This window comes from Podarcis filfolensis (genome assembly GCF_964270895.1).
Source record: "Podarcis filfolensis genome assembly, chromosome: 12".
Classification (NCBI taxonomy): domain Eukaryota; kingdom Metazoa; phylum Chordata; class Lepidosauria; order Squamata; family Lacertidae; genus Podarcis; species Podarcis filfolensis.
The window spans coordinates 2,791,821-2,818,813 of record NC_139614.1 but is presented as its reverse complement, the minus strand read 5'-3'; the positions used below and the strand labels follow the sequence as shown (position 1 = coordinate 2,818,813).

Below are 26,993 nucleotides of genomic sequence, written 5' to 3'. Positions count from 1 at the left end.
AGTGTGCAGCCCCTGAAAATAGCAGTACCTTTGTGGCAGTGTTGAGGGGTGTGTGTGCTTTAATCCAAACTGGATCAGCCCCTTTGTGCCTACCATTTGCATGGGAAGAGAAGCTCTCACTAGCACTAGCTTAGGACTGTGGACTTTTTTTGCTTTGTCCTCCAAACCACTGCCAGATCATAAAAAGTGTCTGAAGGTTTTCTCAGTTTCAGAAATAACATGCTATGTGCAAAAAAGCTGTTTACGGAGAAGCACAGGTCCAAAATTGTGCTCTGTGTGTGGAAGTAGTTGCATTGGTCCATTGGATCCTTTATGCTTTCTAAATCTGTTACTTCTGAAACAGATTAAAGGAAATTAAATGGTGGGCCATGAAGATGTGAATACATAATCAGATACCAACCTGATCAACACAAAAGGAAACATATTGTAAGGAAACTAAAACAGTCTGTAATGTTATTTCTTAAAGACACATAGAGGAAATCAATAATAAACTATAAATTCTGTGCCTAGTTTTTTTGTCCAAATGTTGTCTTTCGGGTTAGGGGGATTTGACTGCGCACAGCTGATAGCAGAATTGCATCCTAGGAATATTTGTTGGGATTTTCCATTCCACCTTTAGTTGCAGACATGGGGTTGTTATGTGTCACATGTCTGTTTACATTCCAGCACAGTTTGCTGGCGTAAGTGGAACTTCCGCTGTATTGCTTTTGTTTTTGACTCTCTCTCTGAGGAGACAGCAAGGAGAGACAACATGTTTCTTTGTCGTGATTTATGTTTAATAAATCCGTAGTTCATAGTATGTATTCACAAGCCTCAGCCTCTTCTGTTGTGCAGTTTACACTGCTAAGTATAGTGTGCCCAAGTCTGGAAGGCTTGGGTCACTGATTTATTTCGGAGCCAGAGGTCAATGGATCTTCGCAGCGGCACAGCTGGAAGGAGACGATCCATCTGAGGGATAGCCAGCTGGCCTTTCGACCCCCAGATGCCGACAATACTAGATCTGTAATCCTATACACAGTTACCTTGAAGGGAGTCCCATTGAACATAGTAGGATTGACTTCAGAGTAAAGGAGCAGAGGATCAGCTAAGCCACACTTTTTGAAAGCTGTAATTTGTGATGAGCGTATTTTCTAGTTATATATTCATGAATATTCCTACTTGCTGCATGTGGCTACAGAGGCATCATAATCTATATAGATCACAAACTACAGCTAGCTTTGTGCCAAGTGAAACCTCCAAGAATGAAACAAAACCCTTTCCTGGCAAACTAGATGTTAGGTTCACAAAACAATATTCATCATTCCCCCACAAGCCAGCTTCTCCCAACCTCCCACAGTTATATTCAGAAATGCATGGAATAAGCTTATTAGCTTTTTTTCCTGGGCACATCATATCCAGCAAAGAAATAACATTTTAACTTGTTTCATTATATACCTAATAATGTGTTTCCAAGAAATGAACATGTATTTTTGAAGAGGAACTTATTAACCATAGAGTTGTAACTATTCTGTATGAAGGAATAAAATGGATGGTTGGAAAGGAACACACTGAGTATGGCTATAAGTCATGCAGGAACAGAAACCTGTGCTACCCTTTTATTACTGTTCTAGGAAAAAACAAGATAATGATATCTACTGCTTATTACGTACTCCTTCATTTAAATGATTGCCCTTGCCAAATTGATCAATGCTCATAATATTTTTAAAAGGTGGCTCCATTTCATCATATTTAATTTGTGGGGTATTGTGGCATGAGACACAGAAAACTGCAGACTTCACTATAGATTACAACTGTAGTTTTCAAGCTTTCTACATTCAGGGCAACCCTTTCCACATTGTCTGCTGAGGATTCTGGGGCACATCCTAGGCATAAAGAAAAGCATAATGTAAATGTAATAAATAATAACTATTGCTTGGGCTCAAAAACCTCAGAAATTGGAACCCTGCATCAGTTTCTAGTTACAGTAGTAGGAAAGTTGGGAGGGCAAATGTCGGACCCCTTGAATTCCAGAGAAAGGAAGGCACCAGATTCAGGAACATGGGGTATGAGAGGAGAGGGCACTACAAATAGCAGGCGTTGGGGGAAGGGGCCTAGCAAATTCAATGGGGACCACAATGCAGACAAATTCCTTCTCCCATGTCATGTTCCGATTCCAGCTCAACCCTGCCCCTGACGCCCAGCTACGTCAAAGCACATAGCAAATGTCACACAATTTCTCCCTTAATGTATCATGTTTACTTATCAACTTAGCCCTTTTCTCTGAGAAGCAGGTAGGGGAGGTGGGAAGAAATATATATATTCTAGCTGGGAGAAAAATAGTTGGATATTTTCAGGAGATGGGGCTTACCTGGACACATGGTAAGGACATTCTTGGTTCATTATTATTAATAGTTTTGTCCTTTAGGTTTTGAGCATATCTATATCTGTTTGAACAATGTAAGCAGTTTTTATGAGCCTAGTCAAATTCAATAATTTACAAACAGGGTCATGTAAGACTCAGGGAAACTCTGGCTAGGGCAGCGTATGGTGGCAGAGCCCATGACGGATAGGCAGGCCTTATATAGGTAGAAAACTTATATAGGTAGAACTGATGCTCTCTTGCTTTCTCAGATGATTCAATGCAAGCGATATTTGGCCTCCAAAAGCGTGTTTTAAATTGTTGTGCTGGATAATTATATACAAGACTGTTCCAATCAAGCTGTGTCTAAGTTTACACCAATAATTTGAAAGTCATTATCTACAGAGTTTATGCAAGAACTTGTTTAACTTCAATATCAACAGCTCACTGATTAATGGCCTTACAGTGTATATCGTGATAATCATTATATAGCTTGAAATCTTTTGTGCTTAAATCAAAAGAAAAGTTTCAATCACATTTCTTTGAATTGCATATGGGAGTATTAATTTGCAGTATATTATGTAAAAGTACCTTTGATGATGCCACATCAGTTAATTAGGGGGAGGATCTGTCCTGGAAGGAATTTAAAGACATTTGAGGTTCAAGGAAGTAAAATCATACTTAAAGGGGCATTCAGATGTGGGGATTATTATGTTCGTTTCCCTGGTTATAATGCTAGTGCTTCTGCCCCAATTTCTAATGTTCCTTTTACAATGTTTTACCTGTTGATCATTTTTTGATCAATATACTACCATATTAAGCTAAATTTCACACCAAAGGGCAGAGTGTGATACTGCAGCAGACATCATCTGACAGGTTGCCACCTTTTATGCGCATGTGCATTTTTGTTTTCCCATGATTCGCCCATGAGGAAAAAAACCTGCATGCTGGAATATGGCCCCAAATTTCATTGTATGAGCAGCAGCAGCAGCAGCAGCACAATCCATGATTACAGTGCAAACCCCTTATGATTTTTTTGGTTAACAGGGTTGCAAATGTTTTCCCTCCCCCCGGAAGCAGTTAACGAGGAAATGAGCACTAAACTTTTTCAAAAGCCAAGCCACAGACTCCCTACTTTTGAAAATTTTGATATCTCTATGGTAGTTTTTGCTATGTGAATGGTGCCACGGACTCCTTGGGTGGGTTGCATGGACTCCCTGGGGTACACAAGCCACCAATTGGGAACCACTGCTTACAGCATTCCACACCTGGCAATCCTGACAACAACTTTGTGAGGAACAGAGATAATGGCTTGCCAAAGGTCACCCAAAGAACTGATAAGGTGAGATTTGGGTCACTAGTACAACAGAATAGTCAAGAAAGATGGGGCTATGAACCTACGACCCTGAGCCCATAGGCAATCCACTATCTCAATATTTGCAACAAAGGGATAAGATTAATATCTACCTGATAGGAATGTTGTAATGAATATTGAAAAATAATAATGTGAGGGAGCACTCTGAGTACTTCAAAATGTGTGATATAAATGATGCGAAGCAACAAATAAATTTAAATTGAGATAAATAATGATGATAATTATAGTTATTCTTCAGCTGCCCCTATCTTTTTGAAGAGAAAAGAAAGAAAGAAAGAAAGAAAGAAAGAAAGAAAGAAAGAAAGAAGGAAGGAAGGAAGGAAGGAAGGTAGGTAGGTACATGGCAAATTCTGCTCTGCATCCAGTCTTGGAGAAAGTCTACATTAAGCATCAATTATGCCATTGCTCTGTCTACTGGTTGCTCATATAGGTGTACAATACTGTGAAGACTTGCTTTGTGGGACAGCTTCAGGAAAAGAAAAGGCTAAGGAGTAAACCCTACACAAATCCAGAGTGGAGTCCCTAAGACGGTTGGATGAAGTCTTGCATGCCTCCTTCCAGGAACTCCTGCAGCCATGCTGGTGCCAAATGTATTGTTCTGCTTTCCTTTGGACCATATCAGTGAGGCCAAGAAGGGGATCTTGTAATATGAGCAGTTCAGGACCTCCATACAAACTGCCCAGGCTTGCGCCCAGGGGATTTCACTTCGGTGCTGCTAACACAGGGGTCTGACTTGTGCCCTGAGACAGATGGATGCCAACAACTGTCTAGCATGCTTCAGAATCACGGAACTGTAAGGGACTTAAAGGTATCACCATCCACTGTTGTAGGACGGATATTCTCTCCTTCATCCATCTACTCAGCCCACAACTCAGCCTACACAATCCAGGCCGCAGTGTGATACAAGGAGACAGCAAGTGGACCACAAAAGAGGCTGGCAGAGCAAATAGCTCCAGAGGACTCCATCAAATGAAGCAAGTTGTAGGAGAAGCTAATAAAATACCCAGGGCCATTAGCCTTTTTTAGTTATAAATATTATAAATATACACATTATTTAGATATAAACTTAAGGAGCTTCCTTATGCTGAGTGATATCAGTGATGTATCATGTACAGTGCCCCCTGCATGTTCTTGTTTTCCAACTCTTGCCTTCCCCAGCCAGCTTAGCCAATGGTGATGGATGGTGGGAGAGGTAATCCAACTATAGCCTAATGTCCTGATTAAGGGAAGTAATAATGCTGCTCTATTTGCCTTGATCAGACCCCATCCCACTGTGTCCAGTTCTGGGCACCACAATTTAAGAAGGATGTTGACAAGCTGAAACGTGTGAAGAGGAGGCTGACCAAGATGATCAAGGAAGGAAACCAAACCTCATGAGGAACAGTAGAGGGAGCTGGGGGTGTTTAGCCTGGGAAAGAGGGGACTGAGAGGAGATATGCTGGCCATCTTCAAATATCTCAAAGGCTGCCACATGGAAGAGGGAACAGGCTTGCTTTCTCCTGCTCTGGAGAGTAGGGCCCAAACATATGGCTTCAAGTTACAAGAAAGGATATTACAACTAAACGTGAAGAAATTTCTGACAGTAGGAGCTGTTCAGCTGTGGAATGGACTCCCTCAGAAGGTGGTGGCCTCCTCTTCCTTGGAGGTTTTTGAGCAGATGTTGGATGGTCATGTGTTGTGGATGCTTTAGTTGAGATTCTTGCATTGTAGGGGGTTGGACTAGATGAATCCTGGGGTCCCTTCCAACTCTAAGATTCTATTATTCTATGGTAGGGTAGGGGAGTGAACCAGGAAACTGTACATTGACTGCTGCTTCTTCCACAAGTTGTGCCCAAAGTGACTTACAGCAAACCTTCAAAAACATCAAAATACAAAAATACAAAATGCAGAGCAGATGAGCATCATCACTGAATCCTGTTCCTCACTGCTCCTGCACACATCTGGGACTAGTTTGTTTCCTGAGATCTTTCTGGATCTACGAATAAACACAGTGCGATAGGTACTTCGAATTCCATATGGTTTCCTTGCCATAGCGGGTAGCACTAGGGTGCCTACATACTGGAAAACATGGGCTTCAATTCACATAATGCACAGAGGCTATCAATTCTGGAGCTCACTCCCACCTGCTGAGCAGAGCAGCCTTTGTATATTGAATTTCAGAGCATGCTCCTGTTTCAGCTTCTAAGTCACATGGATTTCAAACAAATTCATGAGCAAACTGCTCATTAAAATTGCACACCCACTGTGGGGTTATTTTTTGCATATATATACTTATTTGACGTGTCTTTTGAAGAAAGTTGTGGGGTTTGAGATTACAGGGGAGGAATACAGCTGGTGATTGTAACTGTTTCAAAGTTAAATCATTCCTGCCTTGTGTTCTTATATTTTATATTTTTAAATACTGCTCAGTGTAGTACATTTTTGCAACAAGATTAGACGGCTGCAGTCCTTCTATGGGAGCCCTGTTATTTAATGTTGGATATATAGCCAGTGTCCTTCTGTTAGAGTATTAGGAAGTATATATGTACAGTGGTACCTCGGGTTAAATACTTAATTTGTTCCGGAGGTCCGTTCTTAACCTGAAACTGTTCTTAACCTGAAGCACCACTTTAGCTAATGGAGCCTCCTGCTGCTGCTGCGCTGCCGGAGCACAATTTCTGTTCTCATCCTGAAGCAAAGTTCTTAACCTGAAGCACTATTTCTGGATTAGCGGAGTCTGTAACCTGAAGCGTATGTAACCTGAAGCATATGTAACCTGAGGTACCACTGTATATATAATTTACATACCTGCTTTTTTTGAAATGAACCAGATAAATAATTTAGCAAAGAGGTTATGGGTCTGTTCTATGGTCACTTTTGCACAAGCCCTAATTGGGGAAACTCTCACTTATCTCATTGGGGGATGAACAATATATATTTCATAGAGTACAAAGCAATAAATGGCCACTGGTCACAATGGCAATAGTACCTCCAAAATTGGTGACAGTACGACTATATACCAGTTTTTGAGAACATGAGTGGGAAGAGTGCTATTAAACTCAAGTCTTGCTTGCATGCTTCTCGTAGGTATCTGGTTGGTTACTGAGAGAACAGGAAGCTGGAGTAGATAGGTCTTTGGGTTGGAACCAGGAGAGCTCTTCCTAAGTTCCTATGTTTGCAGTGAATAATGTCACATAGCAATGGCTATTCCATCAGACTACCTAAGCAGTTAACATTCCAACCAGTCATGTCTAAAACTGTCACCTTCAGAACTGGTGCCTGAGCTTTTTTTGCCTGTCTGCTCCCCTTTTCCTTGTGTGTTTTGCCTGAGAACAAAGATTGGCTTGCTACTGAACTTTGAATACTGCTCTGAGAGCCTTTTATGATAAAAGAGTGGGATTAAAAATGCTTTCAGTAAATGAATGGTATTGTTGTGCACATGTCTTAGTGCATATGCACACTGAAGTTTAAGAGAGATCTATTGCAATGCTTTAGAACTGCACTGTACATGTGCAGAAGGAATCGGTTTACCCTGGTTCCATCAGCACACATTGTACGCAGCATAGTCGCAGGACCAGCGTGTCATGAATGTTTTGTTATTTTAACCTTTTGAACGTCACTTTAAGACCTTTTTTTTTGTATAAAGGAACAAATAAATTACATTGTGCAGCTTACACAGATGGCTTTTCACTTTGTACAGGGGAGCATTCCCACCCATCCCTCAAGAATACTTCAGGTGTCCCTGACTATGTGTCCCCTGAGCCCTCACATGCACAGAATATGTCAGTTCATGAGGGTCTGTCCTTAGATCAAGTGCACACGGCCAACTAAGGCATCTGCCTACTCTTCAATGAAAAGTCTTTAATTTATTTTCATGATGCACCAGAATGCCCACAGCATCTGCTGCTTCGAGCAATCAGTCAGTCAAGATGATGCAGAACAGGTAGTGGATGCATGTATGGTTTAGAGACTCTGGTTCTTCATGATCTGAAATTACCTTCCCATTGCTCTTTTGCTCCAGGGTTGCTGGACTCTCAAAATATGAAACTGGAATTATAGTCTACTGCTTCCCCAGAGCATAAAAACCCACATTTAAATGGGACAAGAGGCCTCAAAGGTTGTATTTTTAAAGTCCATAAATTGGGTGAGGATCAATTTCAACTGCCTGTGTGAAAAATGCACTTGGGGTCCATTTCTGTCCATCTTTTAGGGGTGGAGTGCAAAATACATTTGGGAAAGAATAGGGTTACATCTTTTTAACTTTATATGTGGAGCTTTGTTTTCTTGGAACAGAGAGAACAAATTATTCTTTTCCTCTCTGCAGTCTTAGCAATTTTCACATCTACTGCATAAAGCTTCGCCTGCTTCTTATTAGCATGGTATTTTCCTCAGGCAATTTTCATCAAAGAAACTGGCAATTCTCTCTCCCCATCCCCCATTTTTTAAAAATTGAGCCTTGTGCCAGAGAACAAGGGGTGAGAGGAAGACCTAAGAAATCATAAGATATTACCCCTGGCCTTCAGCTTCCAAATGTGCATCTCATCAAAGACTTCCTTGCAATTCATGGTCAAAGTGTTAAACTGCCTTTCGGGCTGTTACATTAATAGCTGAAAGTTTCAAAGTTAAAAATAGCATTTTGTTTCTCAGAATTCCCACTTTTAACATTCCACGGGGCTCGTTCCACTTTCTGATCTGCTCCTGCCTTTTTCTTTCCCCCTTTTTGTTATTCTGGCTTTCATTTTAAAAGAGAATAGAACAAAACGTTTGAGCCACCTGCATCTTTCATTCCTCTTCAGATTCTCTCAGCAAAACATAATCGCTCTTGCTCAGAATCTGACTGGGTTACTAGATAAGGGCCTTAGCTTTAGGGGCAGGAGAGTATGTACTATCCAAATTGAAGACTCTGAATTTCCTTGGCACTCCCAGCCCTCAAGTCCCCTGTCCGAGTCCCTGTAGCTGCTGGGTGCACTAGATCAGTGCTCTTCAACATTAGATACTCAGAAGTTCATAGAATTGTAGAGTTTCATGTAAATGAAATCATAAATAAATAAATAAATAAATGAAGAAGAAGAAGAAGAAGAAGAAAGAATTGTAGAGTTGGAAGGGACCCTGAGAGTCATCTACTCCAAGCCCTTGCAATGCTGAAATCTCAACTAAAGCATCCATGACAGATGGCCAAACAAATCCTGCTCCTTCCATATGACAGCCTTTTAGATATTTGAAGGTGGCTATCATATCTCCTCTCAGCCTCCTCGTTCCCAGGCTAAATATCCCCCAACTCCCTCCACCCTTCCTCATAAGGCTTGGTTTCCATACCCTTTATCATCTTGGTCAGCCTCCTCTTCACACGTTTGGTCGTCCTCCTCTGCACACCAGTGACAACAAGGTTATCAGGTAGATGATACTGAAGAAGCATTTTCTGACACTACACTGTACAGAAGTGTGCTAGGCAAACTAAACTTCATTGCCAGATGTTCAAGACCGGCCATTGCAGTTAGCACAAACTTGCTAAGCAGACAAGTCAACAATCCTACTGTTAAGGATTGGAAAGCTCTGAAACGCATAGCACGCTATTTGAAAGGCACTATACACTACAGACTGAGATTTAACAATCAGAAGTCTGGTGGTCTTAAGATATTTGCTGATGTGAGTTTTGGAAGTGACACTACAGACAGGAAAAGCACGTCTGGAGTTTGCTACATGTACAACCAGGGTCTATTTGATTGGTTGTGCAAGAAGCAAACAACAGTAAGCTTAAGTTCTTGTGAAGCTGAACTGAATGCACTGTCTTATTCACTTGTGGATTGTGAATGGTTGTTACAATTGTGTAAAGACATGAGAATTCCTATAAAGTGTCCAATCCAGGTTTATCAGGACAACAAAGCATGTTTCTCTAGCATGTTGCAGCTTCAATTGCAAGTGCTTCGTGCTTTGCTGACTTCTGAAGGTTGTAAGCAAAGCACGAAGCACTTGCAATTGAAGCTGCAACATGCTAGAGAATGTGTTCAGAAAGGACTCGTAACGGTGTCCTACATGCCAGGGAATGAAATTCCTGCTGATTTATTGTCCAAGGTTGTTCCGAAGGATCAACACTATACCTGTGTACAGAAACTGGGTTTGTACTGAGATTATACTGACACACTGCCCAGTGGTGTTCACAGAAAGAGGGAGGATGTTAGTTTCTGTTTGCCACTGAGCAGTGCTTTGGAGTCACAAGACTCTGTTTACATTCCACACATTCCATACTGTTGGAAGTCTCATGGGAGACGGATGTGACATTACTGGTTCCTGTTCCTTTGTTCCTTTGTTCCAGTTGCTCTCTGCTTTCACAGAGAGAGGATGTCTTTTCTGTCTGCGTGGTTAGGAAAATAAAACTCTTTGCAATGTAGCCATAAATCTCATCACTTCCACATGCTGCTGGATTCTCTGCTGAATGGGAATGTGCCTGAGGCCTCATCAAAGGCTCAGGTCATTAATCACGTCGGACTTGGCCAAAGGAGGATGAGCTTGGCTGAGCGGAGATCTCGACATAGGATAGGGTTTGTCTGAGAGAGTTGGTTCAAATTTGAGTTTAACATCCGCTCTGAGGGGAATATCTACAGCTAGAGGAAGAAGCCTTGTAGCTTAGCTAGGAAGACGGTGTTGAGTGTCTTGGGAGAGTATTCAGACAGGAGTGAACTGGAGGGCTGAGTTGGAGCAGGTGAAGTAGAAGCTGTGAGGATGAAGTCTCCTTGGGTCTCCTTCCAATCAGGAGGGGAGAGATTTTCTAGCTAGAGAAGACTCCCAAGCCTGTTAAGAGGGGTGAGGGGATCCCCTGGTCTGTTAGGCTAATACCTCAGGAATGGGATTGTAACTGACAAAAAGTGCCCCTTGCTCATGAACCAAAGTTCTAAATTGTGAAGGAAGCTGTGCTGTGTTAAAACTATTTAACTGTAATACCGGTCATAACTAAGTAAAGGAACGAGACGGAAGGAACAGAAACTGAGTTAAGCATTTTACTATCTATTCTAGAAACCTGAACATCTACCTGAAGTGCAGCAACTGATTTTTTTTAGCAACTGTAGTTTAGGAGAAGCTGTGCATTTACTTCTTTGTTTTAACACCTGCAGCATCTTTAGATTTAGTTTAAGTAATAAGTTAATTTCTACTGAATGAAAGAACACAGCTCCTGACCCACCTTTGTTTTACCAACTTTGTTTGGTAGATAACACCTTTCTTATTTGTTCAATTTCTGCCTAAGTCTCCAAAACATCAATTTTTCCCTCACACAAGAAGCCAAAAAGATAACCTGCGGTAATTTAGAATTTTAATTAATTGGTTCACTACCGGTTTAATTGGGAGCAGTTAGCGGTGGGATCTGCTACATTTAATTGCATCTAGTGGTAGGTCCACTACATGAGGTGTCCCCCATCTTATATTTGTGCAGCTGGTTCTTACTGCTTAAGTGTAGAACCTGACATTTGTCCCTACTGAAATTCATTTTGTTACTTTGGGCACAGTTGTTCTCCAAACCCATGCTGGGTCTTGGTAATCACAGCACCACAACTTCATAGACTGACTGCTGAATGATCTGTTCTAGGACCTTTCCTGGTATTGATGTCAAGCTCACCAGTCAGTAGTTACCTGGATCTTCTTTCCTCCCCCTTTGATGATGGGGACAACACATTCACCCACATCCAGTCTGCCGGGACCTCACCTGCTCTCCTGAATTCTCAAAGATTATGGACAAAGGCTCTGACATTACATCCACAAACTCCTTTAGTACCCTTGAGTGCAGCTCATCAAGGCCTGGAGATTTGAATTTATTTAAAGTAGCTAGGTGTTCCCTTACCATCATAGGAGAAAGGGAGTATCTAAATGTAGTATATGAAGAAATAATAAATGCTTGGATGGTGAGCTGTATTTTCTTAGTAGATTACTAGTTGTTCTGGATATATATATATCCCAGTCTGCCCATCCATTGGCTGGATTAACAATGTTCCAGTATTTTACTATGACTACCTGAGTCTGCTTTGTGGCACTTGAGACTCCACAACTTGTGACAATTCATCACTCATACAGCTGTCATTTAAGGCTCATTTCTGTTTTTGGTCACCCAACAGAATTGTACCACCTTGTACTTTGCAACTAAGGGATAAAACCTTTTTTTTTTCTCTAAAAAGGATGACCACTGAGAAGAAATAAGATTATCATAAGTTCTACTTGAAGATTCCCTATTAGCATATTTACCAACTGAGTAAAGTGGAGGATGGTAAATAACTGCCAGCTAAACATCATAACAGCCTGGCATTCTGAAGTTAAGCGGTAACACATAAGATACAATTATTAATAATGAGGCAGTTTGCAAAATTGTTAGTTGTTTCATTATTGCTTCACATGATCCCTTTTCACAAACTTTTAACATGGCATTTCAAAACCCATTTAGGTGCCTTAATACAACACTGAAGTGAAGCCAACCATTTTTTGTTCTGAATGGGGCAGCACTCACTTGTTGAGACTCTTTGAAAGGTTCTAACCAGCTCCCCCCAAAGCCATCTAAATTTAATTTAGTGTCAATGTGTGCAAATTGTTTCCCTGTAAACTACTCCCTAATTTCAAACTGCATCACAATTCCCCTTCAGACCTTCATTTGCATAAAAATGTTTCTAGATTTTTCTGCTCTGCAAATAACCATAATAGTAATTTCTCACTGTAATAGCAAATGACCTCCTATGTTCAGCATCCTTCTTAAAACTTTGAGGGTCTCATAAATTGAGGAAACATTACTTACTGCTGAATTTCAGTGTATTATCTCTGGTCAGCAACTATACTGAACAACAAAATACTATAGTATATCCTCCTGTCTACAAGGAGGGCTCCTGCTCAGGGTTCCAGCCAGCCATTTCTTCCAAGCAGGGTACTCCACTATCCCTCTTCCTCCCACCATGCTCCATTTTTCTTTTCCATCACTTCTTTTCCATCACCAGTAATGGCCACTGTGTACAACCAGTCTTCATTGGGCTGTTTTTGTGGGATAGTCACCGCCTTAGGTTTTCTTTTCTAAAACTTTTTTTTCTACTTGTGCAAATCTTGTGGTTCTTCCAAGCACGTTATTTCACAGAAGAAGTTGTATCTCAGACAGTATCCATCAGGGGCAGGGAGGGAATATGACTCAAAGGAAACCAGTTCACTATTTGCGCAGTGGTTCTCTGAGACAGAATAAAGCAGGAGAACTGTCACCTGTCTCAAACACATGGCCAATCTTTTTGCAAGCTCCATGGAGACAAATAGTCTGAAGAATGAGCTAATGCTACTCTAGTGTGCATTATTGTACATATCCCTTTCTTGGCGTTTTCATTCTAGGCCACCAAGCTGAGAAGTAACCAGAAGCACAGAGGCAGCTGCTGGAAGACCTGAGTGACCCTAACTTCTGATTTTAAATTAAGCAGCAAACAGAAAATGTTGCATAGCGCAATCTAGTTAACATCCAGCTGGAGCTAAGCTTTTTCAAAGTCTGATATCACTATCAGTGGAAGAATTCAACTGGAGCTTAAATCTCTTCCCCTGAAATTAATGGGACTGAAAAATAACTGAACTTTGGCTGAATCATGCCCTTGGTCTTTTATTTCTGAATCAATAACTTCATTGTAAACTTGAATAGATAGAAACAACACATTGGTTGCCTTTGATGATACATATTGATTTCCAGGCTGGAATAGACATAAGTCTTACTGAAGGTGAAATAATTTTAGAAGACCAACATCATCAGTCTTCTTAGACTGTTGTTTTTTTCAAAACAAAAAATGTTGCTTCATTTTACTTACATGTTGAAGTAAGTATATTAGGGAACTCTCCTGAATAACTATGACCGGGAAGGGTGTTATCTTAACTGCATGAAAAAGTGTCTCCACAGATGCCATGATCTGGTCAAAGCGACCTCCAAGTCCACCCAGCGTTACAATCATGTCAATCTAAAAGAGACACAAAACAAACATTGGTAAATATCACTGAGAGCATCTGCTGTACTTTTCCTTTGGATAACTTTCTCTCATATGTACAAAGTGCAGAAATACAGTTTAAGCGGATGCAGAAATATCTAGCACGCTATTTGCAGAGTATTCAGAGAACCTGGAAAATGCAGAGGGAGCTGAACAGATTGGGCACATTTAGCCCCACCTGCATGATTTCCCTGAGTGTAGCCTTTAGCCTCCATACAAGTGAATGTCTGCCAGTCACTCCTATGGATAAAATAAAAGCACTGTACTTGGATGCAGGGCTTTTATTCAGCCGGAACTTGCTGGAACTCAATTCTGGCACCTCTCAGGTGGACGCCATTGCTGTTCTAAGAGTATGAGGGAGGTGTTCATGGTGAGTTCTGGCACCTCTTTTTCTAGAAAAATAGCACTTATTATTTATTATTTCAGTGAGACTCTTTCACCTCTTGAGACTGAGTGGCTTAGTGTTCAACTGGTGGCAATCCTGCAGGGAGATTCAATGTACTATTTCTGTATGAGATATACTGCAGAGCACACAGAGGTGTACACAATATTATCAAAAAAATTCCTCCAGATACTAATTATGCATTTCTTTTTCTTACTATTAACAACAACACGGTAATATAGCACCATCTATGCAGATGATGCTTTACAAAATCAGTTTTGACAGGTTCCGACCTAAGGGTGTTACCATTTAAACACAGATACATAAGGCTCAAGTGTGATTGCCTGATTGTCATAAAGTTGGAGAAGGAGGTTTTGATACCCCTGAGATGAGAGCCCACTATTGGGGGTAGATCCCTCCTGCACCCACTCAGTGAGACGCAAAGGGAGAAACCTGATAAGAATGTTTGTATATTGCTGCGGCCTTTGTTCATCAGCATTTGTCCAGCTTTATCAGGATTTCACGGCGTTCACATGACAGTAGGCTGTTGAGTAAGAATTTAAGACTATGGGCTCATCCGGACTTGGGCTTGTTCTGTGCCCAGAAGCCATGTGTCCAAGCACTTTTTTTTTGTCCTGCAGTTTCGCCCTTGCCCCACCACTTTCCCCCAGAAACCCACTCTTTTAGCAATAAATAGGAGTGAAAGTTAAGCTGGAGAAAACCCGACTGACGCTCTGATACATGCTCTGATACAGCCGTAAGGACAGGGTTTCCCTGGGGGAAAGTGGTGGGACAAAGCAAGTCTGGATGAGCCCTGAATTATGAGAGTGGTTGCAGAGTATGGATACTGTGTGTACTAGGAGAGTGCAGTTTAAGAGTATTGTTTATTGTATTTAAGTTGTGTGTTGATTATGTAAGAGTGTGCTGGAGTGAAACTGAATGGAAGGCACTTTTAGCAGTAGTTAGATTAAGTTGTGTTTATTGTTCTACAGGGGATTGGGAACTTAATTGGATTGGCTTGCTTAACTGTATGTTTCATTGGTCATATGTTGGCAGTGTGTTTAAATAAGTGGACTTTTTACTCAGTATCTTTTGCAATTGATCTCAATTTGTAATGTTTTATTCTGATGCTTTAATGGGTATTTGTTTAAAACATGGAATGTTCATAGTATTTTTGTAGGTGATCTTCATGCACAATGTTTTATTCTGATGCTTTAGAGGAAACCCTGTTTAGCTGTGCATTGTAGTGTTTTATAATGTGCAATTTTCTTAGATATTTAAATTTGATATTTATTTATGATAATTTAGAGAACCTCTCTGCCCCATAAATGGAATATAACGTGTCCTAATATGGTTTAGTGTAAAGCTAGCTGGACCCTTCAATCTTGATCTGAGGCTGCATTCCAGATGCCTCCCTCTGAGGGAAGTTTGGAGGGTGGTGATGAGCGAGAGATCCCTTTCCAGTCATGGTTTCCCACTTGTGGAATGCTCTCCCCAGTGAGATATGCCTGGCCCAATCATCCTTTCCATGCCATGTAAGGACTCATCTCTTCTTGCAGGCATTTGATGGATTGTGATGATTTTGCTGTATATTGACAGTATGCTTTTGCTGCTGTTTTACTGGGTCTGTTCTGGCTTTTGTTGTAATGAATCATTCTTCTTCTGAGTTTATGCTGTGCTGCATGATCTTTTTTAAAGGCCCAGTACCAGTTTCTGATTTTCCACATGTGCAGGTTCATATATGACAAACACTTCTTCACATCCATGATTTTCACTCTTCACTCTCCTGCCCTGTTTTCTTTCAACAAAATCATAAAGTACTAACATTACAGCTACTGTATATTATACTCTGTGATTACATTGAAAAAGGTGAACATATTGTATATTAAAGAAGAGGATAAATATATTTAAAAAAGAAGATGAATATATCAAAGAGGAACTCAAAGATATACGAGTGGGAAAGAATTAAATGCTGTTATATTATCACTAATGTTATTATCTTTAAATACTACAAATGGCTTGGGGAGTCCTATGTGGCAAGCAACTAATAAACTCAATAAATAGTAATAGTAGTAGCACTGGTAATAATGATGATGATGATGATGATGATAAGAAGAATAGTAATAATAATTTTATTATTTGCACCCTGTCCATCTGACAAGTTTGCCCCAGCCACTCCAGGCAGCTTCAAACATATATAAAAACATAATCAAATATTGCATGAATGATAATTATAATAATTTTTATAAGTTTATTGTTCTAGCCAAAGCCCAGTCAAGAAGGAGGAGAGGGAAATGAAGGCAGGAGAAAAAAGGGAAAGAATATGTGATTATTTCAGTTACATATACTTTGGTTTAGTTATAGCTAGATATTGAAACCATGGGGCCATTTGAAAAGCTTCACCAAATTTTTGTAAGGGATTTTAAGGGAGAAAGAATGGTGCCCTCGTGGAAGTAAGAGTGGCTCCACCATGAGAGTGTTCTGAGAGGCAGCTCCAGGCCTCAGGGGCACCAAACGAAGCAGAGTTGTTTCCGGGAGCAGGAGGCCATCAGATGGCAGAGCTGGTGGTCAACAACAAATTTGTTGTCTGCGTTTTTTCAGTTGATTTAGGACGAATCTGATGCGCTGAATCCAAAAATCACATTGGTTTTGCTCAATCAGGTCAATTTTTTGAGCTATGGCCACATGTCGTTTTTTTACGTTTTTGTTCACATATACGCTTGTGTGGAGCATTTTAGAAGAAGTTGGTGGGGGTAAAATGCCATGTCGAATAATTGTTTTGATTGGAAATTATTATTTTAATGACAAGAAGTATTCAGGTCCAATAGGTCTGGGTGATTATGTCGAAAAGGGATCAGTTTGAAGTCATAAAACCTTGAAATCTTCAATAAATTGGTGCGGCAAAGCATAAAGTTGGGGGATCAAAACTAAGTTAATGGGGCAGCCACCCCACGAAGTGTATAGGAAACTCCACCTGCGCATGTGTCAACTTATGACTAATTTGTACCTATTTTTGTTTGGAATTCCCATGGTTTGGAGGGAGCCGACAAACCATGTCACTGACTGCTACTTCTGCACTGTTGATGTGACTGGGATCAACAGAAAGAACTGGAGCAGCCTCAAGTATCCTGATCTTCAATCAGCACGTCGTCCTGTAGCTCATTGTGATGAAATTCCAGTGCCTATCTTTGGAGAACTTCCTGACATTAGTGACGAAGATGCCTCCAGTGTTGAAGGACATGAAGAAGAAGAAGTGGTTCTTGAAGATGATGCTCCACATCCATTTTCCCAATAGGAGTTGAATGATCTAGTTCGCGACCTCAGCTTGTCAAAGGACTCTGCCGAACTGTTGGCATCCAGACTGAAGGAAAAAAACCTCCTCTCTGACAGTGCTTGCATCAGCTTCTTCCGCAACAGGCATCAAGAGTACCTCCGTTTTTTCTCGGAAGAGAAGGACTTGGTGTACTGTGCAGATATTGCACAGCTTGTGCTCAAGCTTGGAGTGCCACAGTACAAACCCAAAGATTGGAGACTGTTCATTGACAGCAGCAAGCCATCACTGAAATGTGTTCTGCTACACAACGGCAACCAGTTTGCCTCTATACCCCTGGCTCACTCGAGTACACTGAAGGAGAACTATGAAGCGGTGAAGTATGTGCTGGAGAAAATTGGTTATGATCAGCATAAGTGCTTTATTTGTGTCGACCTGAAGATGGTGAACTTTTTGTTGGGACAACAGTCTGGCTTCACCAAGTACCCATGTTTTCTGTGCATGTGGGATAGTAGGGACCGTGCTCAGCATTACACGAAGAAGGACTGGCCTGTGCGGGAGGAATTGGTGCCTTGCAGAGAAAGGAACGTCATCAATGACCCTCTGGTGGACAGAGACAGAATACTCTTCCCACCGCTGCACATCAAGCTCGGCTTAATCAAGCAGTTCACCAAGGCTCTGGACAAGGATGGTGACTGCTTCACTTACTTGTGCCAGGCTTTTCCAGGATTGACCATGGAGAAGTTGAAAGCTGGCATCTTTGACGGTCCTCAGATCCGTCAGCTCATCAAAGATCCAGAGTTCGGAAACTCAATGAATGAAGTGGAACTGGAAGCGTGGAAGGCATTTGTTCTGGTAGTGAAGAATTTTCTTGGCAACAATAAGGCCAGAAACTATGCAGAACTTGTCAACAACATGCTGACTGCTTTCAGAAACCTGGGCTGCAACATGAGCGTCAAGATGCACTACCTATTTTCACATATGGACTGGTTTCCTGGGAACCTGGGTTCAATGAGTGACGAGCAGGGGGAGAGATTCCATCAGGACATGAGAGAGATGGAGACCAGGTATCAGGGTCGCTGGGACGCAGTCATGATGGCTGACTACTGTTGGACTCTGAAGAGAGACCTCCCTGCTGCTGAGCATTCCACGAGTTCCAAGAAACGGAAATTCAAGCCCTGAAGTTTGAAAAATGGTGAAGCAACGTGCAATTTACGTGTACTTACCTTTATCAATGCCCACCATTCAGTATACAGTAATCAATGTTTCTATCAGGTAATCAATATATGTTGTTGGAAAAACATTTTTTTCTCTTAAAAACATATTTAGGATGATATGTGTTGACAAAAATCAGCTGATAATGCCACAAAAATGTAATCGATTTGGTCACAAGATCTGATTTTTTTTCAAATCAACATAGCACAAAAACCTGACCTGATGGAGAGAAACGGATGCCATTTCCTGATTCAGCAGTGCAAAAATACCCTAAATCAATTGTAGAAATCTAGACAACATTCAAAAAGTAAAAAATTGTTGTCCAGTTGTCCAGTGAGTCAAGATATAAGAGACAATAAGAAAAAGAGAGGGCAAGGGCATCTGGTTGAGGACAAGAAGCTAATGCAGGGATTTAAGGAGGTCTGCCTCTCATACAGTCAAGGCAACAATCAAGGCGAATAATGCTGCGAACACAGTACTGGTTTGATGTGAGTTGGCCAAGATGAAAGAAAGCAAGACACGCTAAGAAAAGATTATCATAGACAAGGTGAGAGATAACCAAGGTATGCGGCAGAGTTTTTGCTGAAAAGACAAAAAAGAAGGGCTCTGTCCTTTCTAATGTTATAAAGGGAGAAGCTACATGAATTGGTTATATACTCCACCTGTTGTGTCATAAATGGCACCCACCTAAAAAAGGGGGGGTTCTTAGGTAAGGAACAAGCACTACCCTTTGGGAACAAAAGCTGATAGCACATGATAAAAATCACACAGCTTCTAAATTCTGTTTCCTACTGGGACTAATGGAAGGGACCATTAATTTTAAACAGTTTATAAGCTTGTTAAAAAACACACTTCTGTGCTAATTGGTGCAGCAGACATTCTCATTCTTGTTTGGATAACTTAATAATGAAGAAGGTATTAGTGGTACAACTGTAAAAAGTATGTGCGGATATATAGCAAGTGAGAAAGAGACGGGGTAAAGGTAGTGAAAAGAATTATGAATGGGATAAGAAACTGCTACCTATGTATTTCTAACATGCTTGATCACTGCTATTAACGGGCACTAACAGAAATTATGAATCACACAACAAACAGGTGAAAACTGACTTTGTTTTGCAGCCTTAAGGCATGACTACTTTTTAGCATCCTACAATAATATGGCAGTAAATTTTTTTTTATAAAATTGTGTCCAATACAGTCATACCTCTGGTTGCGTTCGCTTCATGTTGCGGGTTTTCGGGTTGTGAACATGGCAAACATGTATACACCTCCGGGTTTTGCCGTGCGTGCGCAGAAGCAATCTGCACGCTTCACACATGCATGGAAGCGCTCTATCGCGCTTCGCGCATGCACAATAGCGGCACTCTACTTACGGACTTTCCAGGGTGCGAACGGCACCCCGAAACGAATCGTGTTTGTAAGTAGAGGTACCACTGTATTATGCTTGATATTGAGAAACTCCATGGAATATTCTCCTTGATGGATTTACAAACCATTACATCTGGATAGAAAAAGGACAAACAGAGCATGCAGCAGGACTAGGTGACATATGGTCATTGAAGGTATCATGTCTAGCTCATAAATCAAGTTTTCAATTTTTAAAAATGCCAGGATTTCGCAAGCACTTATAAGTTACACTGATTCTTGCAGAATTTTCAGCATGTGTTTTGTGAAGTAAATAGGGATTAAAAGCACTTAAAATTGTTCCCTGAATTTAATTTCCACACTTGTTTTTTTCAATCTTAAGCCTTTTTATTTTATTTTATTTTAACCGGCTTCTGGTTCCGGTTGCCTTAATGGCGCAGCTCCCAAGACAATGAGAGATCATTGGTGAAGGAACAAACAAAGATGACTGAAGGTATTTATCTTTGTAAACTCCCCCCAGGGTTGGGGGAAACGAGCTTCACTCGCAGATCGTCTCAGTACCTGGCTTTCACTCCAACATGGAATGTGGGAGGTAGGGAGGCGCTGAGTGCAAAAGCACTTTGCCTTTCGGTAATGCCAATGAATGCCAACACTGCCATTCATTAAGAAGCAGTGGTTCTTCTGTTCATTAAGATTTTAATTAGGATTAATGCACAGACACGTGCTAGTAATGATGGGACAAGATCAAAAACTGCCGAATTGAAACAGCTACAAGGTTGTACAGAGTTAAATAGGAAATATGATTTCATTCGATCTAAAAGACAGTATGTGTTGGGGGGGAGCCAATGGCTTCATTATAAATCCTTTGTTACATAAATGACTCAGCAATGGAGAATACCATTATTATTTTTTCCATATAGCAAGTGAAGTTGAAGGAAGATGGGAGTACAGATATGGATTGCAATGACAAACAGAGCTGTGTGAGGAAAACATAATAGTATGGAATTAAAAGACTTTAATTCTTATTTTTTCCTTGACTGAGGGGAGGATGGATTGGACTTTGAGGACTTGCCAAGGCTTTGGCGGGGCACCAGATCTACAAGGAATTATAGCTAATTTCTTCGGTTGGACAGAGAAGGGAGAACGTGGAGGCTTGCCAAGGCTTTGGCAGGGCACCAGGCAACCTCCCTCCTGGGATTGAAAGTAATGGTGATAGAATTTTACAGCTGTAATCAGAGGAGCTGGATAACAAAAAGGAGAGATCTCTTTAGAGTGACACCAAGTCAACAGTGCCTCAAGACACAATGGGAGACCAGGAATAACTAAGATGGACATAATAATTGATAAAGACATAAAGGAACAATTGATTAAAATTAATACCTCACATAGGAAGAAGAAAGGAGAACTTCACTAGCGAACTTACTAAATTACTAAATGTAATGAAACTCAAGAGTGAAGGATATTTGATGGCTAAAACCCCAGAATTGGGCACTAAGTTACCTACGGTCAACACTTTATTTGGAATCAGTGTGTGCAGTGTTCAAAACTCCCATTGTTCTAGGCACATTTTGCGACAAGGAATTTCATGACTGTGAGCAGTTTCTGCGCTCTGGGTGCAATACAGCACCTAAGATTTCAGATTAAAACTGCAGAGTGGAAGGAAAGGAGGACTTTTTTCTGCTTCCCCACTTCTAGCTACCCTCTGAAGATTGGAGAGGAGACCCTCTTAAAAAATATTAGGGGGAAGGACTAGACCATGTGAAAAATAATATTATGAACATAATATTTTAGCTGCAATTCATTCATTTTCAGCTTTGTATTCTTGTTATAAAAAATCACACTGAGACATTCCGTTGTTGCACCCATAACCTAGCTTTAAGGTGCCATTTAGCTCCTAGCTTTCATATCTCAGTTTCTAAAACAGAGTATGTGTATAAAGAGTTTGACACTTAAACCCCTGTACACACATAGAATTCTTTTACGGAACTGTACTGCAATTGTAGAACAATGTAGAGAGAGAAAATTAAAGAATAGTAATTTTTTGCCAAGGTACCCCCACAGAAAGCAATGCAAGTAAGTCTAATATAAGTGCAAGCCTCAGTTTCTGTAAGGGTGTGTGTGTGTGTGTGTGTGTGAGTGTAAGAGAGGGAAGGAAGAATTACAAAAAAAAAAAAAACAGAGCCTAAAATGTATGTATGAATGCAATAGAAACAATACAAAGAAAGACTTGGGAATTGCCTTAACTGATTTATTCTTGAAAGCTTTCACCAACAAGGAAAGATGGGATCAGCTAAATGGAGGACTCCTGCGCGTAAGACAAGTATTTACCTTTTGTTATATAAAATGCAGCAAGTTTAAAATGAACTATTTCATAAGATGTCCTGTGGTTCTAGCATTTTATTATTTCTTAGCAAAGCTGCATGAAAATACACTTGTGACTTGGAATACATCTGAATCTTTTGTGTAACGTCAAAGGCTTTGACTGTCACCAAAGATTCCCCCACCCCAGCCAAAGCTCTAAATTTAGACTAACTTGACTTTTGTCTGTAAAGCAACATACCACGAAAAGCCTCATCAACCTTTATTTAGGCCCAATGAGATTCTGCAGGCTTTGTAACCAAAGTGAAAAGAACTGCATTCCAGTCCAGAACTGCCAAGGGAGCAGAGAAACAAAAAATGAAAACTCTGCCAATTGCTCCCAGGGAGGATTTTAATGGAGGCAATTAAAAAAAATTCTCTTCTAAACCTTTGCTCTGTGGCATAAAGCCCTGTGATTGACTATTTGATTCTGTAATATAGTGCAAAATGAATGGAAGAACCGGTAGATAAAGTTAGAATCAAGGGTGAGCCTCATGTCTTTAAATGAGGGTCTGCTATGATCACGTGTGTGAGCATATCTGCAGCACAGCTCTTTTTGTCCCTGTGAGTTGTCATGGGGGACTGAAGAGTTTGTTCTGAGGAGACTGGGAGAGTGTTTTGGAAACTGGCCTGACTGGGCTTCACTGGGTCCATCCATTCAAAACTGTCAGCGTCAGTCGCTGAGCAACAACGGTGTGAGAGGGCTACTGCTTTTTGTCCCTTCTGTGGCCTTCCCATAGGCTGACACTCTAACCGTTATAGCACACTGGAATAAGAAGTCTCCTAACAACTTTCATCACCCTTAGAAACTTCAGTTCCCAGGAAGCTCTGGGGGAAGCCATGGCTGTTGAAAGGGGTTTAAATGTATAGTGAAGATTGGGCCCCACAGTTCTGCAGATCCTTGAGGCAGTTTGAAGTCTGTTGGGGTCCTTTTTAAAAAGCTCCAAAATATGTCACCCAGCCACCCTCAGCCTGGGAACAGACATGTTTCTTTCTGTATGATTCTTCTGAGAGCAAGGGAACATCACCAAGTCCTGTTGCTCCCAGGGGGATTCGCTTTATTGCAATTGGAGGTGTGTGCAATAGCTGCTCCAGGCTGTGGAGACAGACAACCTTTTCTGGGCTTTTTCAAAAGGATATTTTTAAGGGATAGAGATGACCCTGCAGGCCTTGGATTGCCACACAAACAGATCTGCAGGACTGCAGGTTCTCATATAGGCCCGTGATCTGATCCAGGACATGATCCATCTGGATCAAATTGGGTGAGTCTGCTTTTTAATCAGGATTCTGCATATTCCTGTTGCATCCCTTTTTCACAGGTAGGGTGATTCTGGTACCAGCTAAATTTGTCAAATTTCCTTTTAAAGCCATCTACAGAGGAGAGAATGGTAGAACCAGCAAAGGCAAGATTTTCCACCTTCATTGTCCCACTTCCATGACTGGAGCCCTTTTAAAGAGGAGATTCTGCGTAAGTGTTTATTCTTGCTCTCTTAACATTTTTGTTGAGTGAATGCTCTTCAAATGTATTTGGCATTTTGAGACTTTTGAAATGTTAAGTTTTTGTTTGGAAATATTATCATTTGGTATTGTTTGTTGTTTGCAGTTGTGGTGTTCATTATTTGTAAGCTGCCTTGGGGGGTGGCAGCGCTTTTTTGGCCAAAAAGCAACAGTAACACAATTTAGTGCTTAGTGTAGCAGTGCCAACACTATAGAACTCCCGAGGACTTCCGGGTTAGCGCCATCGGCAATGGCGGAGTTCCTCTGACTGAGAGGAACCCGCTCCGCGAAAATCGGGTCTTGCCGCCGCGGCGAAGGCGGAGACCCTTCAAAAATCCCAGGCGGAGGAAGCCTGGGAACGTGGGATTCAGCTGACACCAGGAGCGCCTCCCCTACTTGCAGGGAAACCCTTTTTCGGGGATCCGAAGCGACGTGGGGTGAGCGGCGCGGTGTCTTGAATCGACCGCTATTTTTACAGAGTGAAGCCGCACAGCCGTTGCCGGAGAGCGCTGACTTTTTCCTGTGGACAATTGGACTCTAAACAAGTACCCGTGAGTAGAACGGAAAATTGGATTAAGAAACATTTTAATTTGGCACTGTAGCGGGAAGGCTCTAAACAGGAAGTCCGCCTTCAGCTTTTGTAAATAGACTGAAGCAAAAATTGTGCAAGCTAAAGTTTGGAAAGTTGTATACAAAGGTCTAAATTTCCTTCAGTTTTAACCACCAAAACCCCTCTTGGAAGCAGGAGAAAAGAGGGGGAATTTTGATTGTTCAAGCCTGCAGGAGAGAGAGTAAAGAAAGATAAATTTCCACCGTTTCAAACCTGGGAACGGGGTGTCAGAGACAGAAATTTCTGGGGAAGTTCATTGACTGTGAATGGAACGTCTTTTGACAGATAGTTAAAGAAGAGAAACAAATTGATTCCAATGTTGCCTTTTGCTTTTAAAGGAAACAAAAAAGTTGAAAAATGAAAGTAACTTTCTTTTGTTGGACCTGCTTTCAAAAGATGGATACAAATGGAAATTGTCTCCTCTAGAGGGAGCTTGTTAAATTGTTGCTAGAGTCAATCTGGGGATTTCACAGCTGTGGAGATTAGGATCGTGGGACCAGACTGTGACCTTGAATAAAAATGTGTTTAGAAGAAGTTTTGGTGCTTGCTTTTTGCAAGACAAGCACTTTGTTGGACCAGATACATGAGAAGATGGATTTGATGACTGTTGTCCAAAAACTTTGGACAAACAGCGAATACTTATATAGAAAGCATTCAGGAACCAACCCAGGAACCTGTTTTGACAGGGCAAGTGCAAATGCAGAAGACAATGGAGGAGGTTGCTGCTGAACCTCAAGTAACACAAATGGAGAGATCCGAGGCCCTGCAGGAGCACAAGCCGCTGTTCTTGAAGAATGAATCTGGAGCGGGCCGGGGGGGGTCTGGAGTTGTGGGGGCTCTTAATTTTGGAGGGACTTTGAAACATGTTTTTAAATACTTTCTGGACTACACTGCTGACTGTGGGGAATGGGACTGTGGGGAATGGGCTGATCTGCTGAGGGGAGATGGAGATATCTTTGGGTTGGAGTTTCCCCAAGACCTACTCCTCAATGAGAAAGGAAAGAAACTAAGAAAGAGATCAACAAAAGACAAGGTAAAGTGCAGGTATAAACAAGAAGATCTGCAGAAGGGACATGGAAAAGACTTAAGAGCCTTGGACATAAGATTACCAGGTTGATGGACTAGATGGTATGGACATTAAGGACTGACACAACCTGAGACCAGGAAGAAGAGATGTTGGATGAAGATTGGAAGAAAGTTTTTAAAAACTTATTTTGGGAATTAGTGTAAAATTAACGAGTATTAGGAAAAATGTTGGAATGAAACTATTTGGCTTTAGTAGAAATGATATAAGGAGTTATGTATAAATAAGTATTAAGTTTTAAGCTTTAAGGTATTTTATGGTAAGATAAGGTTAAAATAAATTAAGGTCAACTGAATGACAGAATATAGTGAAAGATGGAAAGGATTTGTTGAGTTAATTAATAGTTTAGACTGTTAAGATAAATTACCCAATAAAAATTGAGAAAGATGGAAAGAATTTGCTGAAACAAATAACTAAACTAGAATACAAAAAGGGAGGTGTGAGGAGATCGATGAAACAAGTAAATGAAAGATAAAGATATGGAATATTGGATGTGTGTTTTTTTATTGTTATTGTTGTAATTTTTTTACTTTTTTATGTATTGTAATGTATGTTTTGTTAATTTTTTGTTGTTTTCTCTTTTTTTCTCTGTAATTTTTAAACTTCTAATAAATATAATTTAAAAAAAAACACTATAGAACTCCCTGCCTATTGATATCAAGCAGGCATCTTCACTGTAGTCTTTTCGGCATCTGCAAAAAACATTCTTGTTTAGACAAGCTCACCCAGATGCTTTAAAAGTTGAGGCAATTTTAATCTGATTCAGTATTTTGAATTTTGTTTTAAAGTACAGTTGTGAATTTTGCTTGATTTTATTGTTTTATTTTTCATAAACTGCTTTGAGGGTTTTTTATGATCAAGTGATATATATATTTTATGAAATAAATAAATATAGCATTAGAGTTCCAGGACACAGTAAGAAATTTCACCGTTTTGACATGCCCGGAATATGCATTTACTCAGGCTATGTGAGGGTAACTAAAGGGTCCCACAACCATTACACTTTTCTACTGCGGATGTCTTTCCAATTTCATTCTCTGTCACAAGAACCATCTTTTTCATTGAAAATACAACCCAATGGCTGGCTTAAAGGGAGACACCACTAAAGGGCTGTACAGCAATTATTTGATGAACAATTAAAGGAATTAAGAGTGGAAACAGAAAATGTTCAATGGAAATGTATTAGATGAGGCAGAGGCTGAAGAAGATTTACAGCTTTCAGGGGAAAACACTAATGATGATTTGCCACATCAAGAGAATGGCTTTACACAGATGTCTGAAGGACAGGAACAATATAATGTTGGAGCTATGATGCTGAAGGAGAAATTAAGAAATATTCTGTGTCAGCAGAGACAGGGTTGAGAAAGAAAGGTCTCTGTGTACAGTTTAGATTGAATTCAGAGGAAACAGCAACTAAGTCTCTTGCAACATTTTTGGAAAAAGAATGGAAGAGAAGGAATGGAAATCATATTTTTCTAAAAAATGACAGGAAATCATGGCCAATCTGAAATGGGATTGGAAAGAAATGGATTTGGGTGTGAA

At 40.7% G+C, this 26,993-nt stretch overlaps 1 protein-coding gene and 1 long non-coding RNA gene across 13 annotated transcripts in view; one reads left to right on the top strand and one right to left on the bottom strand.

The window, feature by feature from the left end:
* TPK1 (thiamin pyrophosphokinase 1) overlaps positions 1 to 26,993 on the bottom strand; it is a 269,979-nt gene that overhangs the window by 75,348 nt on the left and 167,638 nt on the right. For 11 of the 12 annotated variants that reach the window (XR_014540138.1, XR_014540139.1, XR_014540140.1 and 8 more), the window contains one exon: positions 13,496 to 13,642. The exons of the other annotated variant lie outside the window; for it this stretch is intronic. Coding sequence is in view for 6 of the 11 variants with exons in the window: in XM_083578286.1 (XP_083434412.1) it covers positions 13,496 to 13,642 (147 nt within the window). In the remaining 5 variants the exon portion in view is untranslated. The remainder of the gene's footprint in view (positions 1 to 13,495; positions 13,643 to 26,993) is intronic. 12 annotated transcript variants of the gene reach the window in all.
* LOC310745653 lies at positions 19,835 to 23,744 on the top strand. The gene is made up of 3 exons (XR_014540282.1): positions 19,835 to 19,954; positions 22,164 to 22,213; positions 23,628 to 23,744. It is a non-coding gene; the product is annotated as an uncharacterized lncRNA (long non-coding RNA).